Here is an 18,698-nt window from a genome sequence, read left to right on the forward strand (position 1 = left end):
TTTCACATCGCAAACCCGGCTCTGACCTGGGATTTTGAATACGGGTCCAACCTAGATCAGGTCAGACCCCTTTGACACTGCACCGGGTTGTTCCAGGGTTGGTCCCATTTACCATGAACCTGGGTCAGCCCTGTAAAACCCTATGAATGTCTTTAAAAATGTACTGTTGCTGGCTCAAAAAGATAAGATAACAAAAGGGAACAAAAAGGGATGGGTGGGGACTGCTCACAGCATTACAGGAATCATGGCTGATGGATTACCACTGTGTAGCCCTGAGTTCATGAGTGTTTGTGCTCTACTGCTATCTGATTCAGCCAATGAGAGCATGATGCAGCTTCTGACGGCATAATGTACAGTTCACTTTTTCATCACTCCAATTAGCCATCACTGTAGAGACAGTTGTGGTATTAACCCCTTCCAGACTACTTCTGCTGTTTTCTACAGTGACAGTGTGCTGCCTGTGTGTCTGGCTGCAGATATCATCAAGTGAGACCCAAGAACATCCAATCAGTGGTGTTTGCTGAGACCCGGGTTGGATAACCCAGGTAGGACCCATTCACACTGCACTAGGACCCGGGTCGGTCCAGTGTTCAAATCTGCTTGACTGCTGGGTTGAAATGCTGGGTTGCTCCACCCGGGAATTTTCTTGGTGGTGCGTTCACACTGCACCTCGACCCGGGTCGACCCGGCAATAACCCAGGTTATTTTTGCGATGTGAAAGGGGTATGTTTGACTTTCACTATAGCAGGGGCACCACACTCTGATATCCCTTTTACACCAAAATCCAGGGTCCGACCCTGGAATTTGAACACTGGTCAATCCCAGGTCGAACTCGGCTTCAGACCCCGTTTACACTGCAACTCTACCCGGGTTATTCCAGGTTTGCCCCGTTTACACTGAACCCCGGTAATCCCTGCTTTTCTCTATAGAAGTAATTAAAAATGGTCTGTTTTAAGGTCTGACAAAGATGGTCACAAAAGGCAACAAAAGAGAGGGGTGGGGACTGCTTACAGCATTGCTACAGGTTGCTGTTCTGGCTGTGGCAGGCTGTGTATCAGCCTGCGTTTGTGGCTGCTGGTCAGGCTGTGGTGCAGGCTGCAGTTCTGGCTGTGGCAGGCTGTGTATCAGCCTGCGTTTGTGGCTGCTGGTCAGTCTGTGGTGCAGGCTGCAGTTCTGGCTGTGGCAGGCTGTGTGCCTGCCTCCGTTTGTGACTGCTGGTCAGGCTGTGGTGCAGGAGGTTAGGCAGGCAAGCGATGGCTTCATGTGAGTCTCTCTCTGCAGAGCACTGACAAATTACATCATCTGCCGGTGCCCCAGAAGCTCCAATCAGCATCTTTCGGAGCTAGCCGGGTCAAATAAGCAGGGTAGCACCCGTTTACACTGCCTCATGACCCGGGAACAACTAGTTTTCAACCATGCTCTCAACCCGATTAAGATTGCCCGGTAAATCGACCCGGGTTTTTTTGTTGGGAGCCGTTCACACAGAGCCTCAACCCGGATCGACCTGGCAATAACCCGGGTTATTTGTTTGGTGTAAAAGGGGTATGAGGCAGTCTGAGGATGTGGGGAGGGGCACGATGTCCCTCTGTATTACGGAGTGCAGTGCTTGTGGTCTGAGTAGAGGTACATTATTTGCAGTTTCCCACTATTCAGCCACTTTCCTTTTTTTGAGAGTTAATTACTTTAACTGAGACCTTAGATGTTGGCAATGTAATTTTAGAATGAACACAAACACAGATTGATCAAAGAACATTGACTTACAAAGCACTGTACGCATATGCTGCTTTCTTTTTATTATTCTCTCAAGGTGTCACCTTGTTACAGAAGAATGTATAGCAGGACAATTTTATACTGCGCTTTCAGAAAACACACCTGACACAATGCAATAAGTTTCCTTAAAGTGTCAGTATGTGAAAGAAATCACTTGGTGTTAGAAAACAGTTTTTTCTGCATTGTACAAGGACGGAAGATCCACAGTTTCTAGATAGACAGTCAATAGGTCGACACCAGATGGTCGACAAAAAAATGGACGAAACGCTCAAAAGGTTGACAGTGTCAAATGGTCAACAGTTAAAAGGTCATCATGGACTTTGGTCGACATGGTCAAGAGGTCAACCAACAAATGGTTGACAGAGAAAAGGTTGACACTTGTTTTTTCTTGATTTTTAGGGTTAGGGCTAGGTTTAGAGTTAGGCACTTGGCGGAGGGTTAGGGTTATGTTGCAGAAGGGGACGGTTAGGGTTAGGCACTAGAAGGAGGGTTAGGGTTAGGAATAGGGTTAGGCACTAGGTAGAAGTTTAGGTTGAGGATTACGGTTAAAATAACAAAACAAAAAAACGTGTCAACCTTTCATGTGTTGTCCATTTGTGTGTCAACCTTTTTGACCATGTTGACCATCTGTCAACCTTTTTACCCAGTCGACCTATTGCCTATTGACCATATGGTGTTGACCCATTGACTGTCTATCTAAATACTGTAGATCTTTCAATCCACACTCATTCTGCATGATTTGTCAACTTATCCCACAGCTAAATACTCTATTTGGACAATTAAATTAGCAGAAAGTGTTTTTACTTACAGCCCATTCTCCACTTTCGTGCTTAGAGCATCGGACATTTATTGGAATCTGTCGGACACGTTCATTAAAGGAATTTCCCTTCTTCTTGGACCACTGAAATGTGTTCATAGCCTCTGTAAATGTAAGGTTGTTGTATCTTTTTGGACTCTTAATTATAAAGGGCCAGGAGCTGCAAGTTTAAATAAAAAGATGTACTCGTATTTATTATCTTTAATTAGTCATTCAAATAAGTATAAAACTATGAAATGTAATATTTGGGAAATGTATAGGCAGTGAAGAAATACATATGTTTCAGTAAATAATCTGACAATTAGATGTAAGACTCTATAAGGCTATCTACTAGCCTGAAAACACACCTGTTCATCAAGCCTATCAGTCCTTCTCACAACCTTGTCTGCTATCCTCCTTCCTTAGCTCTTGCCAGGTCACCTCCCAATTTACCACCACTATACTGTAAGTCCACCCAGGTTCTTGGTTCTCACCCTGCACTATCCTGGTCTCCCATGCACCCCCACACATTCTGCAGTCTGATCTTTTCGATCTCTCTCTTCCCAGGGCACTGGGTCATTGATTGCTAATAATATTATCTGTATTTTTCTTGTACTGTTTGTTTGAATAAATTGTTTTGTTTGTGTGTTTTATTGAAATGATCCCCGGTCAGCACTGCAGACACTCTGTGCAAGCATATAAGTAATAGATAATAATAATAATAATAATAATAATAATAATAATAATAATAATAATAATAAAATGTTTTGGGACCTTTCACAAGTGAAAAAGAAGGAAAACCCCAAACCAACAGTAAAAGTTATCCCTATCAAGATCTGCACCTGAAGGCATATTTGAGTAGAAGTGAATCCCGCCCTAATCAAAATAGTTTTTGGAGAACTCAGGCATAAACAAAATGTGTTCATAAGATACAGGGTTAAAATACATTCTAAAGACTTGGGCTTTAATTAATCCATGAACAGGCATAGCTTCAGAGAGAGCCTAAAAGATCAAAGGATGTACAATAGTCCAGAAGGTCAATCAACACCCCAGGGTAACAACTAAGGATCTGTAGGTCTGTCAAATGTCAGTGGACCTAAGGGGTAAAGGAGATGCTACAACAGATACATTTAAATGTTTACATACTTCTTCCAGCAAAGTTACTGAATGTTTCAGTACATAGGGCCTGATGCAGCAGAGGACGGAATTGCAAAGCCACAAACAAGCAGCTTTGCAATTCCAATATTGCTGATATGCAAATGCGCAGGAGGTGTCTGACACCACCTGCTGCATCTGCAATCCCAGCACTGCAAGGCTGTATCCTGGGATCACAGATGCCGGCCAGCTAAGTAAAGCTTACACAGGATGGCTGGCATGCATGGCCAGGAATCTGCATCCATTAACGCAGATCCTGCCTTTGCCACTCCATTTGCGTGCACTGCTGAATCAGGCCCATAGACTAGCTTAGTCCATATACAAGTAGATTTTAATTCCTTTGTTCTATTTTTTATTCTATTTTTGCTTATAGAACGATATCTCAATTCCAATTATCCTGGCAAAATGTGCTAATGATGAGAGACTTCTGCTCTATCGGGTACAGTACTGCTTGATACAAGCTAAGTGATTTTGGGTGCCGTGCCATATTGTGCCGTTTAAACCAGCTGGTCCAAAGTGCCTTGTGTTTGTGTGGAAACACCTGGTCATTTAAGGATTTAATATGTTGTTCGTTCTCTTATACAATGTGTCAAGAGTTATTTGTAAATCCGATTAGAAGGTGCTCCAGTCTTCAATATGAACAGACAAATTGGCCAGAGTCAGCTCTTTGACAATTGTATAGGAGAAGATCACACTTTGAGTGTTTCTGACCATCATGTAACAATCATGTGACCATCATTGCCTTCTATTTCCAGTGTCATTCTGGGATTGTTATGGAATGATGTGTGCCTGTGAGGATCCTTGTTCTCTTGTGTTACTCCAATAAGGTTGTGACAGCCACAAAAGATTCTGGTCTCATAAGACCTCATGTACTACATTGCCCACACCTTAGTTTGATAGCAATATTGGGTATCTGAAGATGTGGAGTCACAGATTTCAAATACAATGAACAAAGTTTTGCATGGAAGGGGATAAGTCAAAACTAATCAAGCATACAGAATAATGCCAGTCCATTATCATCTGTAAAATGTTTCAGTTTCATTTGAGTAGTAGATTATGGCAAAGAAAAGACAGCTCAGCTTTTCCATACAATGGAGAGGGTGTACAGGCCAGCATGTCTGAAAGCTGATGCAAACCTATCTCAATCAAGATACAATGAACTTAAAATCTTTTTTTTCTGATAAGGTAGCCTCTATTTAGGCTGGAATCCAAACAGTGCCATCAAATTATTGTCAAGGTTCCAAGCTTGTAAATCAAGGCTACCTGACTTCTTAGATGAGCTTTGACCCCGTAGACATAGAAAACATTGCTGAAATTACCCTAAAGTTGTGTACTATTACCTGTAATCTGGACCCAGCCCCAACAAACCTTTTAGCAATGTATTCATGTCATTGATCCATTACTTATTAAAATAGAACAATGCTGTTTACAGAAAGACATTTTTCTTAAACCAATTGGCAGAAATCTTCCAAAGAACTCCACAAAAACTCTTCTTTATATGTAGACAGTATAACTATAGACCAGTATCACACCTTCCATTTCTAGTGAAAATTATTAAGCAAACCAACTGGAACCCCGTCTGTCAACCCTCAGTATTTAGGATCATTATCAGTCAGGATTCAGGAGATAAAATCTTAATGATACAGCTCTGGTACATGTGCTTAAGAACACCTGTCTCTTGCCATCAGAAGGTTGTTAAGTCTCCTACCTCTCTGAAACATTTGGTACCATGTGATTCTAACACAGTGCCCGAAGAATGTATGAGGTTGGATTGCCCTGTCTTTAGATCAGTCAAATAATTTCTAACTGGCAGGCCACAGAGAGTTTCCATGTCATGTGGTGACTGGACTGGACTTTGTAGATGATACTCAACTGTACTGTCCACTGCTCTGGGTACTAAGAACTCGATATAAATCCTAAATGGCTCCTAGTTAAGCTCTACCTGTGCATGAATGAAGTTGAACCCTTATTTCTTATGATAGAAACTCACCATCTAGTGAGAAGACCACTTTGGCCAACAAACTGCAGTTTGATACCAGTTTATGCAGGTTCTTGGTGTTTTACTTGATTGTGACCTGGCACTTAAACCTCAAGGTTCAGTTATGATCAAATCTTCTCTCATCAAGCCAGTAACAAGCATTTAATTCCCTCTGGAGATCATCCTAAACTCATACATGCATTTGTGTCCTCACACTTGGACTACTGTAATGCACTTTATTTTGGTCTCCCAGTAAAAAGAAATGTACTGCTTGCAGCTGGTACAAAATGCATCAGCCACACTGTTAACCAGCCAACCCTAATTCTGCCACATAACACCTCTACCCATTCCTTTCACTTGCTGCCTGTGAAAAGACAAAACTGTTTGGAGATGGGCTTATTGACTTTCAAAGCCCTATATAACCTGGGTACATGAAGCATCTCCTTATTCCCTACACTCCCAATCGCTCCATTTAAATCACAGATGAAGGACTACATACAGTACCTGGAATCTCCAATAACTCATTTGGAGTTTACACTTTTAGCTTTGCAGCTCAAACTCTCTGGAGCATGCCATCTCATACAGTCCAAAGAACCAACTTTAGAAATCTTCAAAAACAGACCTAGGACTTACTGTAGCTGTTTACTCAACCATTTCATTAGAGCCCTTTTATTTACAATAAAACAAACACATGTACAGCACCATTTTCTGCATTCTGTTATCCCTAAAAATTGTGTTTTTTTGAAAAGAAAATCAAACACATTTAGATATATCAGAATGGAAAAAGGATATAGATTCAAACAATTGACAATTGAAAATTCCATTTTAAATAATACAATCAAATTTCTCATATAATATCAATAAATCGCATTGCAAGTTATACAATAGAATAAAATAAACAGTAGACAATAGTAATAAAATAGACAACCAATAACAATATAAGGGGAAAGTTCAGGGGGTGGGAGGTCAAAGGGGAAGGAGGAAGCTAGCAGGGAATGGAGGGGGGGTGATCTGTGGGGGCAAAATACATAATCTCATATAGATTATATCAGAATCAAGAAGAGACAGATACGGGTACTGGGTTGGAGCCATTAAACATGGAATATTGTGTAGATCCCTTGAATAACAGCCAAGGGGACCATAAAGCAGTAAAGTCGGTGGGACTACCTTTAGAGAAGGATATGATATCCTCCATATCCATGTAATAATCAATCCTCTTGAACCAATCTTTAATGGAGGGAGGAGAGGTGGACTTCCATAACACAGGGATTACCGCTTTAGCTGCATTGTTTAAGTGCCTCAGCAATGAATTCTTGTATAAAGCCGAATGAGAAGAGGTTATGTTTAAGAGCCAAAAGCCAGGATCTCTAGGGACCTCTCCCCCAAGAATTATCTTGGAACATTCAAATACATTCAACCAAAAATTAGCCAGGGAGGGGCAATCCCACCATATGTGGAGAAGGCTACCTGGTGCAGAATTACATCTCCAGCAGACTTTTGGAACCTGCGGATACATTTTATTTAAAAGTACTGGATATCTATACCAGCATGTTAAAACTTTGTAGAGGGTTTCTAGAGTAGCTATACAGGAAGAACTGGCAAAGGTGTAAGCAAAAACAATCTCCCAATCAATATCCTGTACTGTATGCTGAAGTTCCTTCTCCCAAACCACAGTGAATTGAGGGGGAAGTTTATACAGATTTCCAATAATTAGTGAATACAATTTTGATATAGCATGGGATGGAGCCTGAGAGGAAGAACACAAAGACTCAAATAAGGTAAGTGTCCTGGTGAGGTCAGGGAGCTTGCAAGAATTGGTGATAAAGTGTCGTATTTGGAGGTATTTCCAAAATTCGGATTTAGGGAGGTGCCAGGATTCCTGGAGTTCTGTAAATGGACGCACCCCCGATGAACAAACCATCTGACCCAGTCGAAAGTGATACCTAATCGATATCCCAAAGAGATGAGAAAACAGAATGTCCTCTATAGGCGCACAAATACAATTAAAGAATAAAATGTAACCTTTATTGGTATGTATTAAAACCTTGTTTTGTGAAATATAATTAAAATAATATAGATAGAAGAAATGGTGAACAAAGATTGAAAGTGAAATTAAAATATCAAGACACTTGACTCACTGAATGCTGCTATTTATATTATTGTATTAATATTAGAGAATCTATGTCTCTTATCCCTAGTAGTTGATCGGTTACAGACCTTATGGGCCTTCTCATGAAAAATTACAATCTCAATTATGCCTAGAAATAATGGCTATTGCTTATATAGGGTTCACAATTGTGCCAACTCAATTTTATTTCCATATGTCGAATTCATACAATACGTGAGTTCCTTATTTCAATACAAAAGACATCATAGCAACAGTATTCCTATGTGTTGCAGTTAAGCAATTATAGATAATTATTGCTGTTACTGCGCATTATATCCTATTCCTTCATATCATTACTAATACACGCTGTATTAAGATGTAGTTAATATATGCCAAGTGCACTATCAGTTCAATAAAGTTGATACATGTACAGTTATGCTCTTAACACATAACACTCCCATATATCCAGGCTAGCCATTTTGAGGTGATGAACTCCTTATTAAATAAAACTTTATTATACAGTTTTGGATCAGGAGTGATCGTGTTAGAGTACTTCATTAAATATCTGAGAGTATGAAGTGACAGGTCAGAGCAAATATTAATCATGCTCTATACCTCATGGTTTACTGATGTTCCCTGTTAGAAAATAACTCATAAATATTATAAATGTAACAGGCATCAATCTTCAATTACTCATTGCGGGTCTGACAACAAAGTACTTGTCTCGTGATTATCAAACAGCATGCAATCACGCATCTCCACTGAGCCTTTAACGGGTTCAGTAAGTATGTAGTAACATTCAATGATATCGTAACACACACTTGATCTCCAACTAGTTACAAAGTATACAATGAAATGGAAATGGTTAGTAATAATTATAAAGCTGCGTGTAATCTCAAATGAGCAGATCTTTAAATAAATAATATATGGAGATGCCTGAAGATAATTATTGGGCAGCGTGTAATCTTAGATAAATCACAACATATTTGGTGGATATAGTTATACCTGATATAATGGTATAAGGCTCAGTTATAATTATCTAACAGCTTGTAATCATATATTATTCACAAGCACTTGATGGATTCACTAAGTACATGATAGCGTTCACATATATAATAGCGGACACTAGTCTCCGAATGAGCATTAAATAGATTATGCGGGGAGTTGTCCTATAGTAATTATAAGACAGTGTGTAATCTTAGCAGAGCATTGAGCGAATAACATTTGGAAGTGCCGACAGTAACTATAAAGCAATCTTTATTCTCATGTAAGCCACAACACATTCGGTGGATATGAAATTCACGCTCCGATCATATTACTACTAGTAATTCATATTAATTGTAGCGCAGCATCAGCGGTCAGCGTCTAAGAACGCCGATGTACGTTTCACAATGAGTTTTATCAAGGCAACCTTGTATTGAACATTGTATTATATAGCCAGTCGAAAGTGACCATCGCTCATCCAGTTTTTGAAGGGCAGTATTGAGAGCCCAGGAAGGAAATCCGGACTCCCAAGGAAGGAAGTGAGAGGGGAAACATTAGATGAAATGTGAGGGAGACTTCACAATTTCCGCCAAGCGCGTAGTGTAGGTGTTATAGTGGGATGTCGAATAGTTGGCAGTTTGGGAAGCCATGGAGCAATTTCTATGGGTTGAGCCAGGCTGTTCTCCTCCAACATGATCCACTGTTTGAAACCCTTCACTCGAGTCCATTCAAGAACACGATTAAGCATTATGGCCTGATAATAGCTAGTAATGTGGGGAAGTTGCAGACCTCCATCTTGTTTACGGCGGTAAAGGATAGCATGTTTAAAGCATGGTGTAGAGGTGTTCCAGACGAACCTCTCCGCAAACCATGACGGGGGTATGTGAATTGGGAGGGTTTGCATTAAATATAGAATTTTTGGCAAGGAATTCATTTTGATCACGTTAATCCTGCCGATCCAGGATAAACGAGTGGTACGCCATTTGGCTAAGTCAGTGTGGATAGTTTGTAATAACGGTAAAAAATTATTCGAGAACAGTTGGGATAGATCTTTAGTCAGGAAGACTCCGAGATATTTAAGTCTGGTGGGGTGCCAGGTAAATGAGAAGGATTGTTTCAAAGAATTTACCAAAGAAGGAGGGGCGTCAAACTCATAGCTACAGATTTAGAATAAATAATTTTAAAGTTTGAAAACATGCCAAATTTTTGGAATTCTGAAACAAGATTCGGAAGAGCGGTAGTCGGGTTAGAGAGCACTGCAAGAAGGTCATCAGCAAAGAGTGCTAGCTTATATTCCTTGCTACCTATATGGATACCAGAAATGTTCACATTACTACGTATCGCTCTAGCTAGAGCCTCCATACATAGGATGAATAACAAAGGAGAGGGCACCCCTGCCTCATACCGTTTGATATAGAAAATGGGTCAGAAAGGGATCCAATAATCCTAATTCTTGCTGTGGGACTAGTATATAATGCCAAAATTCTCTGCAGACATGTAGGCCCTAATCCCAAATGACGTAAAAGACCTGACATAAACTCCCAGTCAACCCTGTCGAAAGCTTTCTCTGCATCAGTTGATAAAATAATAGTCTGGGCAGATGAGAGAGAGGCTTGGTGTATTAAATTGATAACTTTTGTTGTATTGTCTGTGGCCTCGCGACCTAAGACAAAACCAACCTGGTCATCATGGATCAATTTAGGTAAAAATGTTTTCAACCGGTTGGCTAGGAGTTTAGCAAAAATCTTCATGTCAATGTTTAGGAGTGAAATAGGCCTATAACTAGGACACAAGGCGGGGTCTTTACCCTCCTTAGGTAAAACAGTTATGTGTGCCTCCAATGATTGTTTGGAGAAACCCCTACTATCAGAGATCAAATTAAAGGCACGAGTCATAAGGGGTGCCAATCTATCTTTGAAAGCCTTATAGTAGGGTGTAGAAAATCCGTCTGGTCCAGGGCTCTTACCAGCAGGAGAGGAGGAGATTGCCTGATCCACCTCTTCAACAGAGAAAGGTGCCTCCAGAGAATCAACCTCGTCTGGTGAGAGCTGAGGATAGTCAAGTGATTTTAAATAAGATGAAATTGCCTCTCGATGGGCAACAATGTCCGAGTCTTGACTCAGGTTCTTAAGGTTGTAGAGTTTAGCATAGTAAGACCGGAAAGATTCAGCAATTCGTTTAGTTTCATTATGGGTCTGACCATGTTTGTCTTTTATAGCTTGAATAAACGTAATAGCACGCTGTTCGCGCAGCGCCCTGGCAAGCATCTTACCTGGTCTATTTTCCCACTGGTAGAAACGACTACGGCATTTATGGTAGGACAGTTTAATGTTATCCATGGAGAGTTTATGGAGAGCAGCTCTAGCTTCCTCCAATTTAGAATAGTAGTGTGGGGATAAGGAAGCCTTGTGAGTAGTTTCCAAGGATTTGATCTCAGCCAAAAGGGCGTCTCTTTGCATCGTTTTCTGTTTTTTTAAATAGGAGCCTAATTGAATGCAAGTGCCCCGAAGTACACATTTATGTGCCTCCCACACCGTGATCTTGGAAATGTCATCTTGGTCATTTTGTGCAATATAAGAGTCTATAGAAGACTCAATTTGGGATTTGTAATAGGCATCTTGTAAAAGAAGATCGTTAAAACGCCATGACCAAGGATTGAGCGAGTGTTGTGGAAGGGAAAGGGTAAGAAAAACTGGAGCATGGTCAGACCATGTGATAGATCCTATGGAAGTGTTTGATATGAGATGTAGGTGTCGGTGACTTAAGAAAAGATAATCGATTCTCGAGTAGGTGTGGTGAGGGCGAGAGAAGAAGGTAAAGTCAGACACAGCTGGATGAGCGATCCGCCAGGAATCAACTAGCTGATGATCGTGAAGGGTGCATCTCATCCGCCTAAACTCCTTCCCTGGTCTATGAGTTTTTTTATTGGAAGTGTCACGGAAAGGGGCCAATTTAAATCACCTCCCATAACCGTTATTCCCTCCAGCAAGGTCTCAGCTTTGTCTAAAACAGCAGCAATAAAAGAGGGTTGACCAGAATTAGGTGTGTAAACATTTAAAAAGGAGAAACGCTGATGGTATACAGTACATTTAACCAAAATACCTCTACCTTCAACCAGATTATGTATGGAAATATCAAATATCGGTAAGTGGCGAGCAAACACAACTGCAACACCTAAAGTCTTACTTACTGAATTATCACTAGAAATGTTTGAGGATAATAGAAATTTTTTAAAGGGGGGCATGCCCTTTCTTGAAATGTGTTTCTTGTATAAGTGCTATATCAAATTTATCAGCTCGAAAGGACCTTAGCATTTGGGATCTCTTTTCAGGAACATTCAGTCCTTTGGCATTAATGGTAACAATCCGCAACACAGGTTTACGACTAGACATAAATTAATAATGTAAAGATAGCGTAGCAATCCGCACTCAATGCAGCATTGAGGGGGTTCGGAGGGACGGCAACAACAACCACCCAAATATAGAAATATAAAATTAAATCAACTTCAACTAGGCAAATCACACTGTTAACATTGCATTATGAAATTTATAGATGTAATAAGGAGTAACGTCACATATATTGCTGATATAATTAATGAAAATATACCAAAAATTAAATAAAATGAACATTGGCATCAAACCAATTAAATCTATGATTAAGACCGGAGTCTTTTGTAGATAGGAAGAAACTGAAACGGTCTCACCAATTATAAATATAAGGTGAAGTGGTCAAGTCTCTTATACAGGTAATCGGAGAGACGGACATCTTTTCCTCCGTTTGGAGCTTGAAGTACGATGCCATTTTTCTCCATCAGAAGGAAGGGAAGGAACCGCTGGAGGTCTGTGTAGGTTCTCCCAATCTGGGAGTGCCACTGGACTTATGCCCAAAGCCGAGAAGAAGGAAGGGAGGTCGTCGGAAGAGTGTAGAACAACATTTTTTCCATTATGAATTACTTGTAAATTAAATGGGAAACCCCACCGGTATCTCAGGGAATGCTTGCAAAGTTGTTCTGTTAGCGGTCTCAGAGCATTCCTTTGTTGTAAGGTATACCATGATAGATCGGGAAAGAGTTGGATTTTATCCCCGTTGAAATCGACCTCTTCAAGTTGTCGGACCTTCTGTAAGATAGCTTCTTTTTGGGTATGGTAGTGAAGGTGACATGTTACATCTCGGGGTTTGTCAGTGGGTAGACCTCTCGGGCGGAGGGCCCGATGCGCCCTGTCAAACAAGATTTCACTATTGGGGTCTAGACCGAGGATCTCCCCAAATATTTTTGTGAGGGCGACTGTAAGGCTAGGTTGCATTACATCTTCAGGCAGACCACGTATGCTGATATTATTGCGTCTACCATGGTTATCCAGATCGTCCATACGCGATTTAAGAGAGCGGATCTCAGATTGTTGGTGAGAGAGAACTTCTGTAAATTGGTGAAAAACGCCCGCAGATACCTCTTTATAATCTTCCAGGCCATCAATCTTGGTCACCAATTCAGCCATATCCGATTGTATAATGGCTACTTCCTGATGAATAGTAGACTGAAGCCTGGCCTCCAGGGACTGAAAGTCCTGTTTCGTTGGTAGTAATCTGACGTGGGAGAGAATTTCACTAATCTCGTCCTGGAAGGAGGGTGCTGAAGGGCTGGAACTGAGATTAGCTCCTGGAGACATTCTGTCTGATGAGGAAGAGGCAGCAGGCGAGGCCGGTGCAGAGGCTTCATCCGCCGCTATGGTACCAGCAGGCTTTAAAAACTGACGCATATCTTGATGAGATCCACTATCTGACCTACCACCAACTTCGGACCTGGACCTTTGTTTCTTGTCCTTCCCCATTCTGAATTCAACTGTAGATTTGTGACATAGAATGAGATCTGCTCAGAATTCCATATGTGAAGGTGACTAGTGAAGAAAGAAAAAGGATTGGGTCATCGCCAGGCACCATCCCCCTAAAAGACCCAGGCAGCCATCAGGAGTACCGTCACATCTTGACAGAGAGAAGATCAGCCGTGTTTCATGTCTATGACAGTCTCCAGGGGTTGATGAGAACTTTTGGTAGTAAGATTCCAAAAGACAACCACAAGAGGGAGCCAAAAAGAGCAGGTATTGTTGATGAGGATTAAGTCAGTGTAAAATACTTGAGAGTAACTCTTGTTAAGTAACATAGATAAATAAAAGTATTAAATCCTAGCAGGACTCTTTGGTGAGCATATATGTTATAATTATCACAACCTCTTAATGTTCAAATGATGGAGCATAGAGGATTTGGGAGCTTTATGTGGAGTGAGTAGGATCACTATAATGAAATCATCAGGCCACCAGAAATGGACAATGTGTAGTCCACACTCAGCACTTTGCAGATAATGGGAAATAATACAGGGACCACTGAGGGTGTAAGCGGCAATAAAATAGCTACTGATGGCATTTGTAGCCCTCCGTAATGAGCCTGACACACTCACCATTCTTCAGCAGGACAGGAGGTCTGAGGCACCATGTCTTATCCGTCCATAGACCACAGGTTGCAGCACTCCCCAGCAGCCAGCTGAGCGGAGTCTAGAAAAGCGCAGCAGGGGCCCACACTCAGGACCTCTTGCTTCCAGGAATTACAAGATGGCAGGCACTTCCGCGGGTCTGTGTCAGTCACCCGCCGAGAGCCGGCCAGCGGGGATGCAGAAATCAGGTAATGCCCCCAGGTGGAGTGAGGTCATTGTGGCATCAACGGGGGAGGCCCCAGCGGGGGCTGAGAGGAAGCGCTGGCGTCTAGAGCGGGTCCGCTATCAGTCAGGCGCGGGCGGCTGCCGCAACTCCAGGTCCCGGCTCCAAGGTCAGGGAGTAGGCCACAGCCCGCAGGAGGGTATGAGACCCTCCCCGACTCCGCAGTCCTACCTCAGGGATGCCCGCCGGTGTTGGGCACAGTATGGTAGCTCACCTGAGCAATTTAGGCTGGATGGATAGAAATATGTTTAAAAAAAACTTCCAGATCAGGAGCTGCAGAATCGCACGTCTCCTCCAAATGGCTGCCAGGCCACGCCCCGTGTTTTTTGTTTTTATACCTATATACAGTATCAGTGGTTCCCAAACTTGGAGCCTGATTCAGCAGTGCACAGCTGATCGCCGATTCCCGACGTATGGGAATCTGCACATGCGCAAAGCAGGTCGGCAACAGCCTCCCTTTCTCAAAACGGAGGTGTGTCGCCGCCATTGGGGGGGGGGAGTGGAGAGGCCAGGATTTCCATCGGCTGACGGATATTTCCTGGCCTCTTTTACTCATCTGCGGCGGCTGTCTTGCATGACCCCATGGTCACTCAGCCTGACAATGGTAGCCCAGATGATCTAATGCTGCTTCTAAGGATTCAGCTCGGATCAGTAATGCAGCAGGAGGCATCATATTAATGTGATCATAACTGCTACCATATTAGCAGCTGCAATAGCCTCTGCTAAATCACCCCCTTGGTCCTCAAGGCATCCTAGCCATCCAGGTTTTAAGAATATCCATGTTAAGCACAGGTGACTTAATCAGTACTTCATTCATTTTGATTACACCATTTGTGCTCAACTAAGGATATCTTTAAAACCTTAGGGTGCCTTGAGGAAAAAGTTTAGGAATCACTGCTATGTTTAATTTTGTATCATGTGTTTTATTCCTGAAATGAATAGACTCCTATTGGGAGAAAAGTGCTATATAAATTAAATTATTATTTATAATGCCACAGAATCCATGCAGGATCTCTGTGGACATGTAGCAAGAGAACATTCACATCTATGAGTCAGCATGTTTACATGTACTAACATAATATTTTAGCTACCAATATCACATTACTCCACATTAGGGATGTGCAGGCTCGGATTAGTTCGGTTTTGCACGCCAGGTTCGGATTTTTTCCTTCCAAAAAAACGGGACTCAGAAAGAGGCAAAACGTCATCTTTCACGGACAAACATCACCATTCCTGGACAAAAAGTCCAGGAATGATTATGTTTGTCCATGAAAGATGATGTTTTGCCTCTTTGAGTCCCGTTTTTTTGAGGGAAAAAATCCGAACCTGGCGTGCAAGAGCGAACTAATCCGAGCCTGCACATCCCTACTTCACATGCGTACAGTATATAGAAAAAAATGGATAAATAAATTATCTACAATAGTACAGACTCTTTCCATTAAAAGTATATAGTTTACAGACTTTCTGGTTGGATTTTACTTTTATAAATTTAACGCTTAAATAGCGACATTGTTTAAAATCAAACAAAAGTCCTAGTAGTACCCGGTCTATACTTACGTGACTGGTTTGTAGATTTCCTTTATGCCAATGAACTGAAGCTGTTCGTTTATTTCAGGGATGCTTTCACATCGGGCAAGATCGATTTTTGGGTAATATATCAAATAGGAAAGACACATTTCATCCCTTGTACTGAGGCCACCCTGAAAGATTACAGACAACAATTGTCATCTTGGCTGATGATGAAATAATGTGCCAGTTATGTGCCAGTTTCTAGTTATACAGTACAGGGACTCGGACCTCTGACATTGTCCCTTGTATTTAATGAGAGAGTTCTATGATGTGAACAATTGATTCCTACTTTGAATATAATTGCCCTGCAGCAAATTATAAAACCAGACTGATCTTATGTCTATGGGGTGCAATGTGAGTTATAAGAATATTAGTAGCCCCTGTAAAATTTCACGGCTGTATAAAGGTACAAAGTTGTAGCCTACATGCTTTAATAAAAGTATATAACTCTAAAGTAATTTATCAGACCCTTATGCTTTACAAAGGAGATTCTTATACGTTATAAAACTATTGCTCATGAAGATTTAAAAATATGATACGAGAATCAGAAAATGACCATTTATACCATATGAATTACATGAGTGCACATATACAATACAATAGCTTATGCATCTTTATAAATGTAAGTAGACTGTGTCCCCAAATTGTCTGCCTGGCCTTTACAACAATATTCTTTAGTGGCAGGAATGTACAGTCAACTTGTTTTATATTAATTAATCTTCATGTCTAATGTTATTTTCCCTTCTAGGTATGGAATGGGATAGACATGCTGGTTGCTATTTAGCTATTCCTGATAGGCGGCGGTATTGCGATGCCTATCATAAATCCTTTGCCGGCATTCTGCAGCCTTGCGGCTGCCGGTCACATACTGTAGCTACATTCCCTAGGTATAACTGAAAGCTAATGACTGTATGTCTACAATTTTAGAAATGTGAAATAAGGATAGATACTGCATTTGCAATAATCAATGTGCTCTGAATAACTGCCTGCCCTTTGTTATCTGCCCTAGGATGCAAAACAATTAAATCTTTACTCTTAGCAATAGCTGTAGTTAAAATAATATTGATACTAAAGAAGTGGTCAGGTCTGTCATGTTTGAGGGACAATTTAATTCACTTGTCGCAGGGATGATAGTTGATATTAAATTGTGGGTTTATCATTTCATTGTGGTGCAGCCAGGGCCTCTTGGATGTGGGAGGTTTGCAAAATTATAAAATCAAGGTAATAGGAAGGGAGACGGGAGGGGAACTCTAGGAAGAGCAGGATAAGAGTAAAACATATATTGGATTATATTTTAATCCTTATGTTAGCATCCCATAGTGCGCACATGCCGTTTTCGGTGTCAGGGTACCAGAAAGATACACACACATAATCACAGTATAATTAATGCATTTTTATCAACAGGCTCAGAATCTCATGGCTACAGTAACTCCTTCATTCATTGGGTCATATTGGTGTCCATTTGCAAGACAGGTAACGGTCAGAGGCTGTACTGTTGTGTATGAGATGTTAAACTTGCAAGTTGTTTTGGCAATGCCTCATTGTGATATCATTGCAGAGTGTTCCCTTAATATTTATCATTCTGAAAAACCTAAGGATACACATGCATGCGGAAGCTCCTACATTCAAGGAAGGCAGACAAGAGACTATTGGTATAAACATAAGAGTGAGTTGTTTGTGTGGAAGATGATATCAGGATTGGAGACTGGGGAATTGTAAGTTGCATCCATGCAAAAAGATTTTGAAATGGAGCTAAAGCAACTAGTCCATATTACAGAACCAAATTAATTATGGTTGCAGCCTTCTTCCAATGTCCGCAATATTCAAAACATTATATTAGTAATTACTGGTGCATAAATATATCAGCATTGCTTCCTCACACAGTGGTACTGTACCTGCCATGCATTCATTTTACTACTAGTACAACACATACTGTACATTAATTTAATCAGGAGTTCAATACAATAAAATCAGGTGGGCCCATAAACATTTTATTAAATTAGCGTTGCTTCCACACATTATGCTACTAGCAGTGCCCTCTCTACATGATTATACTTGTAACACACTCACATAGCTAATATACCAACATTGCCACCAGGAGAGAGAATCTCCAGCCCAATTATATTTTAGGACTTACAGGATCCAACCTGGAGGATGGGAGAGTGCAGAATTTCTTTATTTATTTTATATAATTCCAGCTAAGAAATGCCATAATTAAATCTTTAAACGCTGCATTACTTACAGGCATGCTGGTCAGCCTGCAGCAGTTTTCCTGCAGGCGGTATCGCCCCCACTCCCCGTTGCAGTCTCCCGTGTGTCCCTTGTCTCTTTGCGTGTACTCTGCAGTCTTTCCCGCTCTCTGCTGGGCGCCACCATGACATCCGCGATCAGCACACTTCAGTCCCTCCAATTGCAAGACCAGAAGTGGTTAGCTGATCCATTCCATCAATTGCAGTGCAGCAGGGGGGATAAAAGGACTTTCAGTTTCCCTAGCAAGTTGCCAGAGCAAGGTTGCTACTTCAGATGTGTACCTTTGCTCCAGACTCCTGAGCAGAGTTACTGTTCCAGGAGTTATATTCTGCTGCATTGGTGAACTACTGGACTTTGTCAGCTCCGTTATTCTGCCAGAGT

The 18,698-nt window shown here is 41.3% G+C and overlaps 1 protein-coding gene across 1 annotated transcript in view; it reads right to left on the reverse strand.

Moving 5' to 3' along the window:
- The window catches only part of MOXD1 (monooxygenase DBH like 1), a 96,688-nt gene that overhangs the window by 2,786 nt on the left and 75,204 nt on the right, over nucleotides 1-18,698 (reverse strand). The window contains exons 10-11 of the mRNA XM_088451486.1: nucleotides 16,056-16,198; nucleotides 2,579-2,747 (exon numbers count right to left, since the gene is read on the reverse strand). Of these exons, the coding sequence (XP_088307612.1) occupies nucleotides 2,579-2,747; nucleotides 16,056-16,198 (312 nt within the window). The remainder of the gene's footprint in view (nucleotides 1-2,578; nucleotides 2,748-16,055; nucleotides 16,199-18,698) is intronic.

The sequence above is a fragment of the Taudactylus pleione genome, unplaced genomic scaffold (assembly GCF_031769625.1).
Source record: "Taudactylus pleione unplaced genomic scaffold, aTauple2 ptg000006l, whole genome shotgun sequence".
NCBI lineage: Eukaryota > Metazoa > Chordata > Amphibia > Anura > Myobatrachidae > Taudactylus > Taudactylus pleione.